Source organism: Dermacentor albipictus, chromosome 1, assembly GCF_038994185.2.
Source record: "Dermacentor albipictus isolate Rhodes 1998 colony chromosome 1, USDA_Dalb.pri_finalv2, whole genome shotgun sequence".
Taxonomy (NCBI): Eukaryota; Metazoa; Arthropoda; class Arachnida; order Ixodida; family Ixodidae; genus Dermacentor; species Dermacentor albipictus.
Genome location: NC_091821.1, coordinates 168,924,299 through 168,947,347, shown reverse-complemented (window position 1 = coordinate 168,947,347; position 23,049 = coordinate 168,924,299). Strand labels below are relative to the sequence as shown.

At 45.5% G+C, this 23,049-nt stretch overlaps 1 protein-coding gene across 1 annotated transcript in view; it reads left to right on the top strand.

The window, feature by feature from the left end:
- The window catches only part of LOC135905725 (nose resistant to fluoxetine protein 6-like), a 113,374-nt gene that overhangs the window by 71,252 nt on the left and 19,073 nt on the right, over positions 1 to 23,049 (top strand). Inside the window, exons 3-8 of the mRNA XM_070538791.1 lie at positions 3,845 to 4,056; positions 8,973 to 9,087; positions 10,809 to 10,893; positions 11,667 to 11,749; positions 12,992 to 13,174; positions 13,831 to 13,924. Coding sequence (XP_070394892.1) covers positions 3,845 to 4,056; positions 8,973 to 9,087; positions 10,809 to 10,893; positions 11,667 to 11,749; positions 12,992 to 13,174; positions 13,831 to 13,924 — 772 coding nt within the window. The remainder of the gene's footprint in view (positions 1 to 3,844; positions 4,057 to 8,972; positions 9,088 to 10,808; positions 10,894 to 11,666; positions 11,750 to 12,991; positions 13,175 to 13,830; positions 13,925 to 23,049) is intronic.

Here is a 23,049-nt window from a genome sequence, read left to right as displayed (position 1 = left end):
TACGTTGAGATTGTGGTGCCACAGCGAACACCAAGACTGCTGGTGAAATCAATGTATTTTAAATGAAAAAAAAAGCGTTTATCCATAGCTTTCTCCGAATAATAACAAAAACTGAACTTAAGGGATCGCCCAGGGGGCCCATCTTCCTTGAGAAGCTTCTGAGTAATACTTATTTTTATTGTCACGACTATTTCAAAAACTCATTAACACCCGAAGCCTCTGCAGAAACAGCGTAGTGTATGACGTGCTGTGAAACTGATCGCTTACCTCCGCCGTATGAGCACGTCAAGGTTTTCCTCAATCTACACCGGGGGCAGCGACCACTGAGAGATTGCCAGGGCAGCGCAGTTAAGCCGTCGCCGTATTGCGCCCTTGGCGGAAAGGAAAACTCTTGTAGCACGTGCTAAAGAAACGGGAGCTGATGCTGCGCAACCGCTAACGATGTCCTTCGGGCGAAGTGCCGATCCCTTAATGCGTCGGGCGATGAAGGGCGCCGCGTGCTACTACGAAAAAAATCTGCAAAATGTGGCGGCGTACGCAATAATACAAAATTTTAAAAGTTCAGATCATGGCTTTGTCAGATGTGTCTAGCATCGTTCACAGAGGTACACGACGCTTCAATGTCAGCACTATTAACGCGGCGGCGTCAAGGGCCCCGTGTCACCGAAAATCCGGCGTCGGCGTCTCGCGTCGAACATCGTTTCGGCAACAGATGTTTCGAACCACGCATACCCAATCACGCAGGCCCTCCATGTAGCGCAAGGAAGTTACTGAACTAATTGAGTTTCCTAAGGCAAAATACGTCAGAAAAATCGTAAAGTACGTCTTACACACAACCTACAGACATGTGGCGTCGGATTGTAATTTGAATATAGGAGAAAGCATATATTCTGTTACACGGAAACTCAAAACACAAACCCCTTTTCCAGCGTTTGTACTATTCATAGATTGGCCAGGGCCAACGAGATTTGTGCGCGCCGGCGCGCGCAAATCTCGAAGGTCATGCAGTGGCGCGCCCGGTTCCTAGTAACGCCTCCGGATGGCGCTCACCTCCGCCGCATCACGGGCCCACCCAAGAGGCCGCGTTTCTACCAGGAAGCTCGCCTTTGTGCATAGCGTTCACCGCCACCGTTTCTCGGTAAACATTACGTTTACGTCAGCTTCAGTTGCCGGGAATCGTGAGAAGCAGTCAAAGATGCTTGAATGCTGTCGTGTTGCACTCTTAAAGGCGAAGCTTAAGTGTCCTCCAAATTTTTGATCGGAAAGTGATGGCGAGATATAAATGTTAATAACCTTTGCTTGTATTCATGGAATGCAACATTTATGCAATACCCACGATACCCACACTGCACAGACGAAGTGCAGACGACACATCAATCCCTTTCTTTCCTTAAGCCTGTCTTTGTGCAAATGGACAGTTTCAAGAGGCGCCGCAGTGGCTAATGGTTTGTGAAAACGTGTCAACAATTCAATCAGCGCACTTTAATGTTCGATGCTATAAATATGCAGGGGCAGAAATCGCCCCCCCCCTTTCTATCCTTCGCTTTTGAGTGAACATTTTGGTATAGTGTTCACCGGTGATTAATTTACGTACGTGTATGTTAAATAATTGTTCTATTATTTTTATCCAATCTCCCGTATATTCCAGTTAACGCTAGCCAAACTGCGCAACAAAAAAAGAAAAAAAAAGACGCTGAGCAAGGGCGCTATAACGTAAAGCTATTCCAAACTTTTCTATTCCAATTCTGAAATAAGAGCGCTCCGTGATTGTTCGAAAACTTTTTTGGACCACCCCCACTTCGCTTGCCTGTCACGCGACGTCACAAAAACTGCGATAGCTCCCCATCTGACATGACGTGTACACACTTATTATGCATGATTTGACCGAACAAAAGAAAAATAATTATTTCTGATTCGACGCCTTTTCAACATTAGCCCTCGGCTATTGGCCAAGAGTTTTCAGGCTGCACCCACTCCATCTGCCTGTCACGCGACGTCACAAAACCGCGAAAACTCCCCGCGTCAAAGTGGCGTGTACGCGTTGAAGATGCATTAATATGCCGAACAAAACTGAATATTCTTCTGAATAGCCGCAGGCTGTCCCGTTCCCAAAGGAATGAAAGATGCCTGCCGCCAATCACTCAGGCACTGGCTACTCGCACCTGCCGGAAAGCATGGGTTTACTTACGCATAATAAAGCTTTCTGTGTGGCCGTGTAACATTTTCGAGCACTTTCAGCACGTTTACGACATCGTTATACCAATGCTTCTTTCTTGAGGATCCGTTGTAGTATCATTCTTAAGCTTTCGTTGCATGCTGCCGCGATTTTCGACCAGCCACCGCAAGCTAAGTGAAGGAAAGCGGACCAATCGCAGACGCCGGTACCACCCCTTCATCCGGTAATCGATGTTCAATGCACTGGCTCGGCCTCATCGAATCCCTCTCCACTTGAGCGTGCTCCTCGCCTCTTGTCAGCCAATAAGATACGCCAAGCCGCTCAATGTAGGCAATGCTATTCGTTTTTCAAGCAAACAACAGTGACCTCCTATGATGGAGGAGAGCGTTAGATTGGTCTGTTCAGACAACCCTGTGGGTCACCATGCTTGCGTCAGCGGTTACGCAAATTTGACGTCAGGAGATTGGAATAAAAACATATTGGAATAGTTTTACGTTATAGCGCCCCAAGTTACAACTATAATATAAATATATGTCTCGGTGTTCGGTCGTCGGGCCTCTGACGACCGAACACCGCAGCACCGTGTTTTTCCATCTCTCTTTTTCGTTGAACAGCTTGGCTAACGTCAGCTGGGACACCCTATGGCGGTTGTTTCCAAAGAACACTTTCACTATATATATATATATATATATATATATATATATATATATATATATATATATATATATATATATATATATATATATATATATATATATATATATATATATATATATATATATTTATATTTATTTATTTATTTATTTAAGTTTCCTGTGGCAGGTAGTGCAATTCTATTCCATGAGCTGGTCTACTTGAAGAGGCGGACATCACTCGCAAAAAAAAATTGATATGCATAATCAAATAATTAACAAAAATCTACTAATTAAGGTTTAAGCTAATTGTCTTATGGAACATATTGCATTTTACAACTTCTAGCCGGGGAGTTCGTAAGGTGGACCCACTTGCAACGAATTCTCAGGGTGACACCAGTTTTGAGATATTAATCCCCGAACTTTGCGGAGAAATGCATTGACATTCCAGTTAGTTGTGTGCCTCAATGCATAAAACAACGTTTTGTCAAGAAAGTAATTGGAACGACAGTGCATTTTTAGCGGAAGTCTACGGCGCGTATGTCGTAAATGGTGTCATCCACACGATTCTTTTCGTGTGGATATGCCTTGCAGTCTCACCCGCTGAAATTGTATATTGCAACATGGCCCATAAGGTAATTAGTCAAACACTTATTAGTGAATTTATGTTAATTAGTCAATTATGCATTTGAATTTTTTGTGCAAGTAATGTCCGCCTCTTTGAGTAGACTAGCTCATGGACTAAAATTCTGCTATCTACGACAGGGAATATTTAAAAAATTTTGAAATTGTTCGCGGAAACAACCTGTATATCATTTGCTACAATATATGTGCTTCAATTCCATTTGCACGATCGCATGCTAGCAGTAATGTTAAGGACTGAAGGGAGGTCCTCAATGTCCTAGGATTACATACAAAGTGAATCAAACATTCGTTCATTGATTCATTCATTTTCCTCGACCATGAGACTGCAATAAGGACACGGCTGCTCCGATGCGCAGTAGCAAGTACGTTGTATTCCGATTCTCTGCCCCAGTGTTCGACGCTTCCGGCAAGTATCCTACAGGCCTCTTTCAAGGAACTCTTGCAGACCTGGGGGCGTTCGACGAGTGCGTCGAGACTCTCGTGCACGACGAATTCGGCAACGAGAAGATCCGGGGCCAGTACTGCAACATGTACGTTCCTATGACCAACGACACGCGGCCCATGGACTACCTAGCATCAGCTCTGCGCATGTCACATCCGCGGGTAAGCGAAGAAAGCAACCAGAGCCCTGCCGCACTTTTTTTAAGCAGGACTTGGCTCTGCGACCACCGTTGATTGCGAGGTGGACGCTGTTTTATGTGCGTGTGCATCACTTGTTGCTCCCTACTCTTCTCCCTTTCCTTCAGTTTCCCCTTCACCTAGCATAGGGTAACATGTACCGGACGCAACCCCGCTGCCTTTCCTTAGAACTCTTTTTTTTTTCCTCTATATCTCCTTTCCGTCCCGCACGTGACTGAAAGACGCACCGTAACGGCTGGATAGAACACATGTGTTCGTTATACTAATGCTGCCGTTGGAGACAGACAATAGTTTTAGGTAGACTACTCACTGACAGCCTATGTCATGCGGATCTCAAAGGAAAAGACGAAAAAATAAAGTAGAATTGAGTACGTCCACAAAAGCATGAAAGCGGCTACTCTACCAGACGTAGTCTGTGCCCCTTAAGGCGCGAACTTTTCCTTTAAATTCACATCATAATAACAAAAAAAATTCCAGTATGTGCATTAGACTTGACATGCTTCGTCAGAAGCCAGCATGTCCCAGTGGCTGATGGCGCTTCAAGGGATATCAAATTATGGGCACTGAAGTAGGAATAAAAAAATTTTACCGAGTATTTCATTCACAGCACAGTCGTTCATTTATTTTACTGTTACTTGTAATTTTCGTCTATTTGTGTGCTTGTAAACATGCAAATAAGCCGTTCAGAGTTTATTTCTCAGTAATGCACAATTATAATGAAAACATATTATGATAGTACACGCGATGAAATTCAGTAAGCAGGCTTTTCCACGTATTTCATTTACACTCAAGAGAGAGACAAAAGAAATATAGAAGGCAGGGACCTTGACCAGAAAAGTGGCTGGTTGGCTACTCTGTACTGGGGTAAGCAAATAGTAAGCCTCGCCAAGTGCTATATAGAACTCTAAAGATGTCTGTGCTAAGAGTGACGGTGTTCTTTCATTGAACAAAGATAGCACCACTGCCCGACTTGAACGCAGCTCTCGCTGCGCATACACTTCAAAAAGTGCGCAGGGTCGGGCCCATATCCTGATCTTTGTGCACCTCGGCTTTTCGTTTTCGTTGGAGCGATAGACAGCAAGAAGGTCACTTAGCTCGCTGCTGCTGCCGCGCTTCCTCACACCACCGTTTTGACAGCGAGTGTCCGCGGTCATCGAGTGTCATTTGTGCGTGTTTGCCTGTGCGCGCTGACCTGTGCTTGTTAATTTAGTAAGCAAGCGAGTGTTAACAAGTTTATATGGCCGACTACTATGCTTACTTCGTATGGTTGTCTACTAATTTGCTATGGCATTCAATGCTTTGCCTTTCGGGCGAAACTGCGACATTTTTATTCTTATATTTGGCATGAAAACCCACATATCAATGAACAGTAAAAAAAAAATAGAGAGGGATCTGGCTGGCAACATCCTACGGGAGTGGCACAACGCCTGCTTCCCTTTATGGAGGAACATATAGAAAAGTATATCCGTTGATAACCATGCTCGTGCTTTAAAGTGTGGTATGAACGGCCGTACTACATGTTTTTAGTGGTTCAGCGCATAAAACTCCAGAATTTCATTTCTTTATATAGATAGATAAAAAGTGCATGAAGCAGGCAAGGAATGCTGATCGCATTAGAAGGCGGGGCGTAAAGCAGGCGCGATTGACCATTGACACCGTTTTCTCCGCGGACGAAGAGCGCCGCTAATATACACTAATCGGCGCAGCGTACTACAGCTGCTGTGCCATGGCCTGCCTGCCTCGACTTTCCCATAAACCGACAGGCACCACTGACCTAAAATTTGCATAGGGATGAGTTTTTATAGTTTGTAGTTTTGTGGAGTTGCAAATAGCATGTCTGGGCCTAATCCAGAGGCTCCTAGGCCTAAGCCCAGCCCGGGCCCGAGTGAAGAATTGCTTACCCGGCCCGAGCCCGGCCAGCAAGCCGGGCCGGGCCCTGGCGTTCGGGTGAGCCAGGACCCCTGCAGTGTTCTAGTATTTCCCTTATCAAGATAGCCGAACTCCATATAGTAGCACTGTTGAAACTGAGCGACAAGTTTTGTATACTTTCATAGTGCAAGGAACGTAATGTAGCTGCAGTTTTGCGCCAATCCGCACACTGACACCTTAGTTCAGATTCTAGCCGGTAAATAGCCGCTCTGCCATCTTGGTTACGTCAGGCGAAATTCGGGGAGGAACGCACTTGCAGATTTGATGTGGGAGTGTGAGAAGTCGTATTAGACAGACCAATTTTGGCTCCCTGTTTCTCAATGCGCACCTAATTAACAGTGCATAGGTGCCTACCCCTTGAATACATGAGCTTGTGCTCAATAGCGGCGCTACCATGGCCAATGAGCAGAAATGCAAAATTCTCGGAAGTCTTGAGTGACCTAAAAGAAGTGCGCTTTTTTATCTGTTTTTTTTTACTTAATAACAGTTGTAAATATATAAACCACTGAAAAACATGGCAAATATTTATGCACATCGTACTTATATTACTTGCTCAATTATATTAAAAAATAGCGTCTGTACCTCAGATGAAGATGCCGAAATCGTCAAAGTGTTTACTCTATTGCACTAACCGTAACAAATTTCAAAACTGTAGGCAAGAAGTCACTTCGTATCTGAGTGACTGCCACAGGATGCGGAAGCACGTGATCACTGATCGATCGCATCGATTGAAGTTGTGTCGATACCCGCCGTGGTGGCTTAGTGGCTATGACGTTGTATGCATGGGGTTGCGCGTTCGATTCTCGGTGGAGGAGGCTTCGTATGGAACGCGCAAACATGCTAGCGTACCGAGAATTGGATGCACGCTAAGGGACATCCAGTGGTCTAAATTCATTCCTGCACTTTGGCGTCTCTCTTATAGCCCTTGCGTTACTTGGAGACAGCAAACCCGATCAATAAATAATAAGGCAGTCTGCGCATTCATTTTGCGTTATATATTGACACGTGTACTCGTTTATCATTCTTCGACCGCTTTTCAATGGCTAACAAATGCTAAACGTTATCACTCGGCGCATGACTTTCCTGTATGCATCGGAAGTTTCTCGAATACTATCGATAGCACTATCCGTTGTCTGCTGTCATCGAACTTTGTATAATCTGGTTGTATGATCGACGCGAATTGTGTAGTACTTTCTGGAAGGCATGCGGGCAAGAGGGGTAACTTAGGCTCGAACCTTTGACGAGTCATGTATAAAAACCAACCCACACTTGAACCGCTGATCAGATTTTTGATGTCGCCGCCTGTGCTCGCCGCTATCGTGCTTTGAATGCCACTCGCTTTTAGGGGCCCCAGTTCGCCCAATAAAGAGTTAGTTTTGTGATACAGAGTTTTACAGTGAAGCTGTCTATGGCTAGGATCTGGAAAAATGATGTGTTCGAGATGTCGACAAAAACAAATCATAATTTGAGCCGATCCTGGTGATGTGCAGAAAGGGTCCAAGCCCAATGGCACTTACCCCTGTGGGCTCGGAGACCTGTAACGTGCCCTTGAACTACGCTTGTCACACATGGGATTCGAAGTCCCAGGCACAAAGGCAAGAAGAGATGTTGTACAGCGAAGCTGCCTATGGCTAGGATCTGGAAAAAAAATGTCTTCGAGATGTTGACAAAAATAATGCGCCGGAGCGATGAACTCCGTTGCCCGAACGCTAGTCTATGACGATGCATGTCGAAACGTCAGTGTATATGTGTAAAGTAAAAAGAAAAATTTTTAAAATAAAGAAAATCAAATAAAAAATTAAACAAACAACAAGGTTAAGTGTTTGTGTCTTTATTCAACTAATATAGCCTAATCGCCACATAGAACTTAACATAGTTATTGAGCAATACAGTTTGGCTGGTCTTCCATCTTCACAGAGTGAAAGGGCTTTTAATTTTTTTGCTACTGTATTCTTCGCCTTCACTACTACGTCACAATACATACAAGCTTTCGACCTTGTTCACCTGAGAGCCTATTACGTAGCTTTGTACGCAGATTCTCGAACTGAGACATCTGCCGTCAGCTGGCAGATAACGGTGGTATTTCCTAGCAACCGACATGCTAACGGGCGAGTGTTTTCTCGATGTATAGGTATTGCCGCTATTCCACTGCATTCGCTTACTTTAACTTCCATATCTCAGGCCTGGACAGACTGCTATGAAATTAGATATGAATACTGGAACTAAACATAAACTTATAGACAGATTTTTAAATTAACTTGTTTTCCACTACATACTACGTACTACAGGCTACATACCACTGGTTTCAATCTTGTTAGGAAGCTGTTTCTTTGATTATGACATTTGCACACCAGCTAATTATAATGCCTAGAAGTTCTTGCAGAAAATTTTGTTTATTTTTCTCTCTTGGTTTGGAGGCGTGAGGTTTGGAAAGATGAAAAAGAAAGCAGTTTCCTTTCCCTTTTTTTTCTCCAATCCTTCGTGTTTTCCCTGTCTTTACAACTCTAGCGAGAAGTCGACGTATGTCGGTTCGTGTATTGGAGGAAAATTCCGAGCACTGGTATTGCAACTCCTCTATCAGCAGCTTTGCTTTACACCCCGCGCATTTCTGGCGAGGGTAGAAGTAAGTATTTATTATGCCATCGGTCAACCCTTAGTCTTTTGTCATTGTTTGCGTCCGTTTCGCATAAGTGTAGCTGCGCACCTGAATGGTTACAAAGCATTTGTTACGTTGAGCCATGAATCTGGGACAGAATCTACGAACTTTTTTGTTCCTAAGTGCTGTGTGCCATTTGCCGACCCCCTTTGCTAATACATGTCAACATCACAGTCGGCTGGGATCTGCTGTTACGAGCGATTCCAGCTTAAAGTCTGCTTCTTTTTCCCCTTTTTGGAATACACGAGCCCTGATTTCCGGTACGATTCGGGTCTTTCTTTCCCCTTTTATTTAGATAGTGGAGTTCGCTATCGGCAGCTCACACGCATCAATGGTTGACGGTGCCCGTCTAGGCATCTGCTTCATCAATGACTGCAACGAGGAAGATACTGAGACTGTCATTAATGCGAGTGAGTATATGCACCCTATTCTTTGTAAACCACTGCATGGAGCCTCGACTTTTGAGCGAGAATGTGTTTACAGGACGCCGAGCTTCCTATGCGCGACTATTGTGCCTTCTTGTTTTGCCTTTCCTCTAGTCTTACAAGCAGCTTCTCATGTGGTAGTGCCATGGCGACCACATATCGAAGGGGGTAATATTCAGGAACACCCATGTACCGTCCATTAGGTGCACGTTAAAGCGATCCAGATCCATCCCCTATGGACTTGGAGAAAAATAAAGAAAGACGGTCTGCGGATATCACGCGCTGCTGTAAAGATCTCAGCCAAATTTTGCAGTCATGCGCGGCGCGTGGAGCTCGCAAGCGGAGTGCCCAGTCACCTTTTTTCTCAAACACTGTCTTTTCAACGGAAGCCTGTTCCTCAATCTTTTCTTGACGCTTTATTTCGCAATATAGCGGATAGCCATACGCGATTGCTATTGGGCAGGAGCTGACATCAGACAAGAAGGGCGTCTGGATCAGTGCGCTTCTTCCTAGTGTTACTGTGTATATTTTCGGACGCAGTTTAATAAACAGGCTGAAATAAGCGAGTTTGCTTTCCAATTTGGATAATAATTACGTACTTCCTACGCTCTGCTGCGGCCGCCGGCGTAGAAATTAAACTTTGGTCACTTTGCTTATCGGTGTCGTAGCCGCCGGGCCTCGCTAATTTCGACTAGTTTTGAACACCTCAGCTAGCCTCAAACCCCGCGAAACTTAAGGTCAAACAGTCTGCATGCTTGTCAGAGCGCGCTCATTCCTGGCCACTCCTGGTTAGACGCCTTGCCAGGTTTCGCTTCATATTGAGCTATTTATAGCGCATCAAAATGCGTTAGTTCGATGTGGCTACTGTACTTCAGTCAAGCTGGTGCAGGACGAAGCTGCTGCGCACCATGTAGCACGGCCAGACTGGAGCATATGAGCGCTAGCGAGCACTGAGGCCCTGTCGTGCACAAAGTTGCAAGTCGCTGCGGTCCGCTACGTAGCGTGGAACCCTGCGGGCGCCGCGGGGTGCAGCGAGGGCTACGCTGGCTGAGCGCAGTGCGGCTCACTCAGGACGACCGCGTTTGGCGCGTTGTAGGCGCCAAATTCAAAAGTATAGAACGACAGAAAGCTGAGCTAGTTGGTAAGGATTCATTGTGCAAAAAAGAGGCGAGGCGTGCAGACAGGACACAAGAGAAGAGAAGTGGACAACACGTGTCGTGTTGTCCACTTCTCTTGTGTCCTGTCTGCACAGCTCACCTCTTTTTTGCATAATGATTCAAAAGTAGTGGCGTCTACATGAACATCCAAAATCAAATTAGGACGGCGCGCCATGGTGACGTTATGTAGGCGCAGCGTTGTTGGCCCGCCCAGTTCCGCCGTAACGTTCGCCGTGCAAGCCATTGAAGGAGCGGAAGCAGATGTTTGATTGCCAATAACTCCGCTCCTGCTGAACGCATAGAACCGGCAAAATATTTCTGAATAAGTCTATTTTTACTTCAAATGCATTTTTCGAGTTCGATAAGAAGTGATTCAGGGCCCCTTTAAAGAACCCCAGGTGGTGAAAATTAATCCCAAGTCTCCCAGTGCCCCGTAACGAGATCGTGGTTTTGGCACGTACGTAAGACCCCGGAATTGCATTTAACTGCGAGAAAGTGAAAATGGTGCCATGACAACTCACCTAATTCGTTTTTTTTTCTCCCCGTCAGTTCTCGGAGGTTTGGTCGGCGTAAAGGTCAGAGATTGCGTCACCAACGAGCCAAAGCCATGGACAATCACACAGATCTCAATTGTGTAAGTCTTGTTGTTTCATTCAGAACGCGATGGAGTACGTTCTCCCCATGAGGATGAAGGAAGCTTTGCTTACTGCTAGACGTGGACTGCACTGTAACAATAACGGGGCAAAATCGTGTGTGATAGCACGGAAGAACAGTTCTTGATCTCGCATGTCGCTGGGCGTTACTTCACTGTTCGATGCCTCCATAGTAGCCGATGAGTAAGGGAACAGTCACTATAACTAATAGTTTCAGGCAACGGTAGCAAATGGATACAGACAACGATGTCCAAATGATAAAGGTAACTATAACCAATCAATACAACAACGGTGGCTAGTCAGTTCAGGTACAAATAGACAACCAGTAGTAGCAATATTAACAAACGCCTTCAGGTTACAAGAGCCAGGTAGAACACACAATGTTAGACAACCAATATGGGTGGCGGCAAACAACCAGTAAACAAAATAACAGCCAAAAATCAATTAATGCATTCATAGCTAACTACTACAGGTATTGTAGACACAACAATATGCAACCAGTGAAGGCAATGCCAAGGCGCCTGCCTCTCGTGAATTGTCCTCAGCTGCGATTTCCTGAATTCAGCCCATCGCCAGCCGAAGCAAGTTCAAGCTTTCTTACAAAGCTGCGTGGTCTTTGTAAGGCAGTGTCTGCTAACCTAAGAAAAAAAAAACTTTTCTTCAATATGTCAGTTAGCTAATAATAGTGCAAGAAAAATTCATCCCGACAATATCGAAGAAAAGTTGCAATTATTACGTTCCTATTCTCTCTCAGGGCTTTCTTGGGCACCCTTGCAATAGTGATCGCCGCTAGTAGCACCTTTGACTACTACTTAACAAAGCAACAAATCAAGAAAGGTAAGGTTTTTTGAAGAGTTTCACGCAAAAATATCCGAATGTTATTTCTTCGTCAATGCTTTCAATAAGAGCAATTGACGCCTTTAGGGATAGATGTTGTAATGCGTATTTTTTAGCACTTAACGGTTGGCCTTCGTATATAGGGCACTCAATATTGTGCGTAATAACTAGACGCAGCATAATGGCACCGTAAGAATACCCAGAGCTTGTGTGGGAGCTGCAATCTCTTTAGGCTGAAAGCTCCTCAAGCCTGCGAAGTACTCCCTACCTCAGTTCACCGTAAGAGATTTTCTAAATATCTCAGAACGTGCGCATAATTACTAGGGGGTTGTTGTATGCTGTGTTGTGACTATCTATATCTGCACATTCCTATGGTGCACTGTTATATCTGCAGGAAGTGAATCTCAAATGTAGTTTAACGTGTTGTAGCTCGTTGTGGATCACACGTGTGCACAGTGCGTGACCACGTTCTATTTTCTTTTATTTTTTCCTTTAAAATAATTTAACATGAATGTGGGCACAATGGCCGTGTAAATTGTGCGCATTGTGCTGTACAATGTGCTTGTTCGAACTATGTGTGAACATATTGGACTTTCATTTTGTATCTTAACTTTAAGAGTATCTTTTAAAAGGCCACCTGTGTTCGCTTTATATTGTAAGGTTTAGAAAAAAAATAGTTGGCATCATATTTGATATCAGTGTCTCCTACATTGTTAAATAAGGCTAAATTTCATGTTAAAGGAAAGGTGCTATTAGTGAGAGGTCGAATAAGTTTAACCAACATCATAACCCATATGTGCCAATATTCGACGCGCAAAGTTTCTTGAACAAACAACTTTTAACTTTCAAGCAAAAGCATCTGCTTCAAGCAAAGGTTTTCCAAACAGGCATTTCATTTCGTCAAAGGACAGTTTGCGGATATCAGTACAAAGAAACAGCTTCGTGGAGAGTGCTACCAATCGGCCAGTTTCGCACATGAGCCAATGTGTGTGAGGCTGCGATGAGATGTTAAAAATAGAAGCAGACGCTACAGCTAGATACTGGAGGCTAATTATTACAGCCGGTTTGACACCATCATAAGGAAATAAATATCCGACAGCACTTTCGTGTAACTCTTCAGCAAGCTCCTTTCAGGCACATGTTTTGTTGAAAGGTCAGGACAATATGCTTACAATAATGTCGTACAAGTGTAAGCAAAATACTCTTTCTGGAAAAACTGACTGTAAATATATTTTTCTTCAGGACCTTTACAGAGAGCACTGTGTGCTTTTTCATTAGAAGCCAATATACAACTGCTGTTGAACGTAGAAAATTCAAAGGAATCGGAAGCCAGCTCCTACAGGTTTCTTCATGGCATACGTATCTTTGCCATATTCTCAATTGTTTTTGGTCATTCGTACAGCTTCTTCGACCACTTAGCTTTGGGTAAGTGCAAAGTAATGTCTCTGAACTCGGACCTTTGTTAGAATTCTAGGAATAATTTCATTCAGGTATCTAAAATAAACTTCTGCTACATTCTTCAGAATAAATTTGAGATAATTCGCATTAAATAGTTGCATAGTTAAGACGTTACGATTCACCATTTGCTTGAGTGGAACGAAATAGTAAGCGAACATCACCGTTAGCCTTTGCGCTTATAAGTGACACCCCATATCAACGCAAATGTATGATATTGAGCCTATTCTTGATCCTGTACAGCCTCAAGAAAAGTAAGCTTGAGACCTTGTAGAATATACCGAAGTTAAACAACAGAGTTCGGGTAGGCTTTCATTATACATACTGCAAAATGTGCTTCAGCAGTGCGAAACAGAGATGCAGTTTGCCGTTCAATTTTGCTTTCTTCTTTTTTACTGCGCGATGAAGCTAGCGTGAAGCAAAGTACGTTTTCAGCAGGGCAGAAAACATTTGTACCCCAAACTGACACGACGAGGCTGTGTAGCAAGATGTTGTTCTATTAGATATTGTCGAGAAAGTTGAACAACTTCAAAACTCTAATTGTTGCGAAGTGCTTCAATAGAACAGTAGAGAAAATGCTGCTGCATGTTAATACCTGTCATCCAAACTAAACCTCCTTTTTTCAGCCAGAACAATCAACATTCTTCGTTTTGCCGACACACTGGGATTCAGTTTTGTTATAACAGGCTACTGGAGCGTGGACGTCTTCTTCTTCCTCAGGTACGAATTCACCACCAAACAATGCTTGCAGCAAAGTTCGCAGACATAGAGCATTAACAATGCAAAGGGGGTCGAATTCGCATTTTCGAAAGGCCAGAGCAATGTTTCACAACAAAGTCAAGCAGACTTATATCATGCAAAACACGGAACGCTGTTGTGAGTGGATGCTCGCTCACTCACTCACTCACTCACTCACTCACTCACTCACTCACTCACTCACTCACTCACTCACTCACTCACTCACTCACTCACTCACTCACTCACTCACTCACTCACTCACTCACTCACTCACTCACTCACTCACTCACTCACTCACTCACTCACTCACTCACTCACTCACTCACTCACTCACTCACTCACTCACTCACTCACTCACTCACTCACTCACTCACTCACTCACTCAATGTCACATCAATAGAACACAAACACAGGAACACTATAAAATAAAACAGCGTGCTAGTAAAGACATCAGGATCAAGCTATAATGTAGCGCAGCCGCAAGCCTTTGGCTTTGTGTATGTGGTGCCGTTTCATGCTGTGTTACTCAACACGGAAAACTCAGAGGGAGGTGATGGTATTGCAGCAGACGGGGTTAGCCTGGCATACATAGCCGGCAATTGTTCCACCTGAGCCTCCTATGAGTGTCACTTTGTGCGTCACCAGGCGTCGAAGAGCCCCGTGTCTCGAATGAAGGCAAGCATCAGTCGTTGTGCACTCTTCCTGATTGCCGCAGGCCCTCCGGGGAAAACAACGTCTGCAAAGGTTCTGTGCGAAAGACCACCATTCTTTTGTAAGCTGTCGACCATCGCTTTCCTTGCTGTGTCGAACTGCGGGCATATCCAAATGAAATATTCGATGTCGGCGATCTCACCACAGAGGGCACAGAACGGGGAAGCGCATCGTCCAGTCTTGAATAACCAAGCCGGTTCGAATGCGGTACGGATGCGGTACGACAGCGTTGCTTCTTCCCGAATAAGTCCATGGGTCACACAGGCTGGGTGTGGAGTCTGGTGGATCTGCCTAAAGTGAATGCGGATTGCATTCTTAGGGTTCTGAAAAATCTTTCTTTGGCGTTCTTACTTTCGGGACACGTCGGTGCCCGGCGTGCAAAAGCGTCAGCTTTTTCATTTTCTTCAATTCCTACGTGGGATGGGATCTATTGAAATTTTACGTTAAATCCCTTGTTAACTATAACTTTGATCAGTGCCAGAGATTGCCTTGTAAACTTGCCTCGAGGTAAGCCACGGTGTAATCGTTGTAACGATGATTTTGAGTCCGTCAGCACCACGACGTCGCGTGCCGAATAAGTGCGAAGTTTTCGCAAGGCCGCGGTAATGGCGGGGCTTTCTACTGTTGTAGACGACACTACGCGATCCAGGCGGCCACACCATGACACATCAAGGGAGGGTATGCAGAATGACGCTGCGCGGCTGTCTGTCTGTGCACACACTGACCCGTCTGTGTACACTTGTATAGGTGGCGTTGAAACGCTGTGCTCAAGTGGTCTAGCACAAGAAATTTTGCTTCGGCAGTTGAAATGGTGTGTTTCGCCTGCAGGTAGGGTACACTGACGCTGCATGTAACGTCCGATAAAGACCATGGCGGGTCGAGGTGATTCCGTTTAGGCCACTGCAATCCTAAAATCGAAAGGTGTTCAGCGCCGCATGGAAATGGGAGCGGGTTCTTGCTCTTAACCACCGGAGAAGCGCCGCGCCTGAGGGGAACTCGCCCAATCTTGAAAGCTGCATCAGCAAAGCCTGAGATGCCAAAATGTGGAGTGGAAGAGACTCCGCTTCATTATTAACTTTCTTGTTTGGACCTGCATGAGGAACTCCCATCGCCAAGCGAAGTCCATTTCAGTGCACTTTCTCCAAGCGCTCGAATTGGCTCGGTGATGGTGATATCAGCGGCAGATGATAGAGAATGCGGCTTGTTATCAGTGCAGCGTTTAATTTAAGCATATACATAGGATTGTTTCCCTAACGTACACCTGCCATGCAACGAGGTGCGTTGACTCTTTGCACTGATGTAGCCACAACATCTTCAACTGCGCGTTGCCATAGTAGCTTGCTGTCGATGGTGATGCCCAGGAATCGAACACTAGTTAAACGGCGAACTTGATGACCTCTAATATTCGGCGAAAGGCGAGTTAACTTGCGTCTCACTCCCGGAAAAAGCATGAAGGCAGATTTTCCCACTGATAAAAATAGGCCAACCATCGATAAATCACGATCGATGACGGAGATTGCACCCTGGGCTATCCGGGTCAAACGTCTGTGCTGGTACCCCGAGATCCAAATGCAGATGTCATCTGTGTAGATGGACATTTTAACAGCCGTACAGTCTACCTTCAGTGCGTCTGGAAGGGTGGTCATGGCAACGTTAAAAAGCAAGGGAGATAGGACACTTCCTTGTAGGACGCCGAAAGAAATGCGTCGTTTTTCACTCATGTTTCCGAGCTTAACCTGAACGATGTCGCTCTTTAAGAAATTCATGGACGAATCGAAGAGCATTTCCAGAGACACCCAGAGCTTGCAGTCCATTGATGATGCCAGTGTGAAACACACAATCATATGCTCTGGCAACGTCCGTAAAGATGACGAGTGTCGAAAGGCCATCGACGCGAAGGTGCTCGATGTGGCTTAGTAAATCCAAGACACTGTCCTGAACACTCAACTGTGGGCGAAATCCGGTCATAAACGATGGCAGTCTATTTCCTTGCTCAAGATACCAAGTTAATCTCGTACATATTCGTCTTTACATCAACTTTGGCACGCATGATGTTAGCGATATTGGTCAATATGAGGCAAGGTTCGCTGGATCCTTTGGAGACTTGAGCAGTGGCTCCACCAATGCTGTCTTCCATGTTTCAGGGATCTCTCCTGTTCTCCAGACGGGATGAAATATGTCCAGAAGAGCTCGCCTTCACTCGTATGGTAGAAGTGTCAGCATTTTATTGCTGATCAAATCGGAACCTACAGCACACCGTCTTTTTATTCTGCTAAGTGCCAAATCCAACTCACGAAAGGTGAATGGTGTATCCATCGCATGGAAAGATTTAGATGACAGAGGGTTCGCCATTCCTGCTGATCTGCCGATGTGTTTACATCTGCAAAATCATCTGCAATGGTTCGTAAATCTTTTCCTTGCTTTAAAGCAAGTGAATCGAATGGCTTGTGTGGGCGAATCTTTTCGGATGGCTAGGCTATTGAGTACAGCCCATATCCTGGTCATGGGAGTAAATGCCGACAAGCTCTCACAGAAAGCAGCCCATTGAACTCTTCTTAGCCTTTTTGTGTGACGGCGGACGACAGCGTTTATCCTGTTTTATTCAGTTTTCGGAGAGAGATTTCTCTTTTTTCTGATTAGTTTCCGCTCTGTTCTTATATGCGCTGCGCAGAGATACATTAGTTTCAAGTCAGGAGTAGGGAAACCACCGGGAAGTTTCAACACTGTAGTAACCACTCTCTTTCTCCGCAACATATGTGAGAACAGCTCACCAGGGGATTCATCCAACGTTTCTCTGTATGTATCCCAGCTTGTCACAGTACATAATGGTCGACCAGCAGTCTGAAATCCAGTGATGATGGTGAAGATTGGGAAATGGTTGGTGCCCATCCTGTCTGCGGCCATTGTTGATGATACCAAAAGGTATGTAGAATGGAATACGATGTCTATGGCACTTCATGAATCTGGTAGCCTGAAGGAAGTCGGTTTGCCATCGTTCGTCACACATAAGTCTGCAACATCCCTCTGCTGCGGGAATTTCCTTGCCTCGAAAATATATATTTTCTCCCCAAAGAGAATGAAGTACGTTAAAGACCCCACAGATTATTCTGGGCGAAGGGCAACGAATGCAAAGGTTCTTTAGAAACGCCTCCATGGAGACCTTCCTTCGTGTACTTACATACACCGACACCACACTGAGTTTTCGGTTTCCTAGGCACACTTGCACAGCGGCGACTTCCAAGGCGGTACAGCAAAGGTCTTGCACTGGTAAGGTGATGTGAGGTACTTAGCACCTAATGTATATCATTGCACTTCCATTTGGAAGTGAAGGTATACTGGCGTTGTCATGTTGGATGTAGCCTGGGATCGTCCTTCCATTTGGGAGACCAGCCTCTGAGAGGGCTAGCATGGGTATAGGCATGTCTCGAAGGAAAAGACTAAATTCGCACAGACGCTGTATAATACCACCGCAGTTCCATTGCATCATTAAGGACACTTCTGAACGGCAGAATGGGCCAGCTGGGCGAGAAATTGCCATTATGCTACTAAGGGTATGCGGAAGTAGAGCAGAGTATTACTGACTCAAGAGCCAGCACTGCTTCCAGCATATCCTTCGTTGAACTCGCAGGCATTTTCGTGACATGTGAGTGTAGTTCCGTGAACAGAGCGCGTATCACGTGTTGGCAGTTTTTCTGCTGAGTGCTTCCAACTGGTACTTGAGGTCGGTTCACTGCGGCTGCATAGGTGCGCTTTTCGGACTCTTTTGGAACATGTTCTCCAGCGGCGTTGACCAGTTGCGTTGGCTCAATAACTTCTTTTGACGGTGTGAGACGCGAGAAATTAGATGTGTAATCTGCTTCGAAACCACTTAGTTGTGGCGCGCTGGACGTCTTCTTCTTGTTCAATGGCACGGTTGCATGCTTTGGACTCAAGACAGACATCTTATTTCTTCGCTGAGCAGCTGTCCTTGCAGGGCATCGGCCGTAGCTAGCTGGGTGATCGCCGCGGCAGTTTGCACACACAAAACTGTCTTTACTTGCACACGTCTTAAAGACACGAGGTTCCCCACAGCACTTGTATCTCTGCTACCCACGACAGTACTTAGCTACATGTCCGAAGCATTGGCGCTTAAAACAATGTGGTGGTGTCTCCACACAGTCGACGAACTCGTGTTTCGTAAAACCGAGGTTAATCTTGTCCGGGAACTCAGAATTTGGAGCAAATGTGTGAACGACAGAGTGAGTGCGCCTTGACTCCCATTCAGATGACGAGGTTTGGATCCGACGGATGATTCTTCGCCCATGATATACTCCCTGAGGTATCAGATAGGAGAGCAGCTCTTCATCCGAGTACCATTTTGGGACTCCCCTAACAATGCACAAGAGAGAGAGAGAGAGAGACAAAGAGGAGGAAAGACAGGGAGGTTAGCCAGTGTAAGTAACAATGCACAAGTTTTTCATGTAACTGTGTGGAACACGGGAAGGTATGGGCATGCCACCGATATTCTTGGTCTCTAAAACGACGTTAGCTTGTCCCTCTGTCTCTACATCCAAGAGCAATGCTCGCTGCGTTGTGAGATGGCTCTTGACTGGGACTCCACCGAGAATCGTTTCAATCTCAGAATATAGTATAATAGGGTTCACTTCCTTAAATCACGTCTTTTTGATTAAAACTTCTTTCTGGGCGAGTTGGTGCACACTTGATTTGAAAATTATAAGAGCGCTAACACATGCAAACACAAAGGAACAAGGACGGGAAAAAACACTGTGTCTCGTCCTTGTTCCTTTGTAGTTGCATGTGTTAGCGCTGTTATAATTTTCAAATCAGCTCTTTCTGACGTGCAGTGATTACCACAAGAATGGCCACCGTCCTGCCTTTACGATTGCGCACGATTCGGTAGCCAGCCTCACCCATATCTACGTCTGAAAGGTTCGCCTCGTCGCGGTCCCCGATGATTGTTGACTCGCCCTCAGATTGCACTGTGTATTGTCGTTTGTAGTCAGGCAGGCTTGTACAAACAAGGTGGCGTGTTTCATTCGGTGTCACCCCTTGAGAGGTCATGGCGGAGTGTTTGTCGGTGCAAGCTTGGGTCCTTCTAGAACCATGTGAGGTGACGGGTGGCACAGTACCCCTCGGTCTCCGGTACGGAAGGTATCTTTTCGAGTCGTCCGACGTCTTGAACAGTTCCGGCCAGTTAGATGACCAGAAAATAGCAATAAATGCAGGCAGAGCTACTTACACAGGCTGCAGCAGCTTTGTAGTCTTCCTCCCTTCAGAGGGAAGCAGCACGTCCTTATAATAGAGTGTTTTAGTTGAGCGTCTTTACGGTACGCTTTGCTCCGAGCTGGCCCGCTAAGCCACAGTGGAGCGGCGGGCGATTTTCACGTTTTAGTAGACAGCTTTAGTATAGCGTAAAGCAGCAAACGCAAAGAGTTAGAGTTAGCGTTAGCGTTAGCGTTGCGTGCACCACACTGCGCATGTGCTGTACGTACACGGTGCTGGAGCTCTTACGTACGTACGCTATTTTCGAGATTTAGCGGTGAACGCTAACGCACGCAAGGGGAGCCTTACGTACGGCAACATGGCGGCGCCAGTCGAAGTGAGAGCAGCCCGCTTCGCATCTATCGAGTCGTCGGCCTGCACTGTTCGACTCATTCGTTCCCCACTAATGCTCGTGTTTGCTTTAGATTTGTGTGATGATGCTTCGACAGTGGCGCACAGGTGACAAATGGGCGTTGTTTGCGATATACATTCTCGATTATCGACGCAGTAGGCTTAACAAGAGGGTTTGCTAATGTTTGCTCATGTTTGCTGTATCCGCCTCGAGATGGCGCCCAAGTGTATTTCGCTCGTTCGCTTGGTGTAAAGCCGCATGTCAAGCCGATGCATGTCACGTTTTCCGCGGCAAAACACAGTAGTGTGGTCGGTGCTGTGGTCACAATGCGTCTGCTTTTTACCGATGACGACGATATGAACCTCCTGAAGGAGGTTTTCGCCTTGAACCCATTCGGACGGACGTCAAGATGGGCGTCCGTTGCAAAAAAGTGGAAAGAAGTGGGAAATCGGAAATCGGGAAGCGAAATTGCCGGCGAAACGTCCCCTCCGGAATAGCTTCGATCTCGAGTGGATCTTGAGGACACGTAGAACCTGCGCGGTCGCTCTCGTTCCCGAAGCATGAGGGCGTCTATATCATCACCATCATCATCATCATCATCATCATCATCATCATCAGCCTAGTTACGCCCACTGCAGGGCAAAGGCCTCTCCCATACTTCTCCAACTACCCCGGTCATGTACTAATTGTGGCCATGTTGTCCCTGCAAACGTCTTAATGTCATCCGCCCACCTAACTTTCTGCCGCCCCCTGCTACGCTTCCCTTCCCTTGGAATCCAGTCCGTAACCCTTAATGACCATTGGTTATCTTCCCTTCTCATTACATGTCCGGCCCATGCCCATTTCTTTTTCTTGATTTCAACTAAGATGTCATTTACCCGCGTTTCTTGCCTCACCCAATCTGCTCTTTTCTTATCCCTTAACGTTACACCGATCATTCTTCTTTCCATAGCTTGTTGCGTCGTCCTCAATTTCAGCAGAACCCTTTTCGTAAGCCTCCAGGTTTCTGCCCCATATGTGAGTACTGGTAACAAACAGCTGTTATACACTTTCCTTTTGAGGGATAGTGGCAACCTGCTGTTCATGATTTGAGAATGCCTGCCAAACGCACCCCAGCCCATTCTTATTCTTCTGGTTATTTCAGTCTCATGATCCGGATCCGTGGTCACTACCTGCCCTAAGTAGATGTATTCCCTTACCACTTCCAGTGCCTCGCTACCTATCGTAAACTGCTGTTCTCTTCCGTGACTGTTAAACATTACTTTAGTTTTCTGCAGATTAATTTTCAGACCCACCGTTCTGCTTTGCCTCTCCAGGTCAGTGAGCATGCATTGCAATTGGTCTCCTGAGTTACTAAGCAAGGCAATATCATCAGTGAATCGCAAGTTGCTAAGGTATTCTCCATCAACTTTTATCCCCCATTCTTCCCACTCCAGGTCTCTGAATACGTCCTGTAGACATGCGGTGAATAGCATTGGAGAGATCGTATCTCCCTGTCTGACGCCTTTCTTTATTGGGATTTTGTTGCTTTCTTTGTGGAGGACTACGGTGGCTGTCGAGCCGCTATAGATATCTTCCAGTATTTTTACGTATGGCTCATCTACACCCTGATTCCGTAATGCCTCCATGACTGCTGAGGTTTCGACTGAATCAAACGCTTTCTCGTAATCAATGAAAGCTATATATAAGGGTTGGTTATATTCTGCACATTTTTCTATCAACTGATTGATAGTGTGAATATGGTCTATTGTTGAGTAGCCTTTACGGAATCCTGCCTGGTCCTTTGGTTGACAGAAGCCTAAGGTGTTCCTGATTCTATTTGCGATTACCTTAGTAAATACTTTGTAGGCAACGGACAGTAAGCTGATCGGTCTATAATTTTTCAAGTCTTTGGCGTCCCCTTTCTTATGGATTAGGATTATGTTAGCGTTCTTCCAAGATTCCGGTACGCTCGAGGTTATGAGGCATTGCGTATACAGGGTGGCCAGTTTCTCTAGAACAATCTGACCACCATCCTTCAACAAATCTGCTGTTACCTGATCCTCCCCAGCTGCCTTCCCCCTTTGCATAGCTCCTAAGGCTTTCTTTACTTCTTCTGGCGTTACCTGCGGGATTTCGAATTCCTCTAGGCTATTCTCTCTTCCACGATCGTCGTGGGTACCACTGGTACTGTATAATCTCTGTAGAACTCCTCAGCCACTTGAACTATCTCATCCATATTAGTAACGATATTGCCGGCTTTGTCTCTCAACGCACACATCTGATTCTTGCCTATTCCTATTCCTATTCCTATTCCTATTCCTATTCCTATTCCTATTCCTATTCCTATTCCTATATCATCCCAACTTAAAAAGGACACGTAATATGAGTCCCACAGAACACTCGATCGCGGCATGCTAAGAATAATCGGTGCGTTTCGTGACTCTCAACAAAACAACACTCAAACCAAACACCTACATGCGTAATGAACGCATCGACTGTAGCTTTCGATAAGCTTGACTTAGGGACACACTTGCGGATTCGGCATTGGATAAGCTCGACATATCGTGTGCATTTGGCTTTCCAGTGCTTTGTGCTTTTACATCTAGATGGCGCTGTATTTGTTTGCGTTAACATTAACGCTTTTCTCCGTTCCGCTATTCTAAAGCACTACCTTGTGCCGCTCAGTTCAGTCTCTCTTTGCGTTAGCGTTGCGTCACACGCTAACGCTAACGCAAGCATTTTACGCTATACTAAAACTGTCTAGTTATACGTTTAACATAGCGGAGCGGACCTTCCTAAA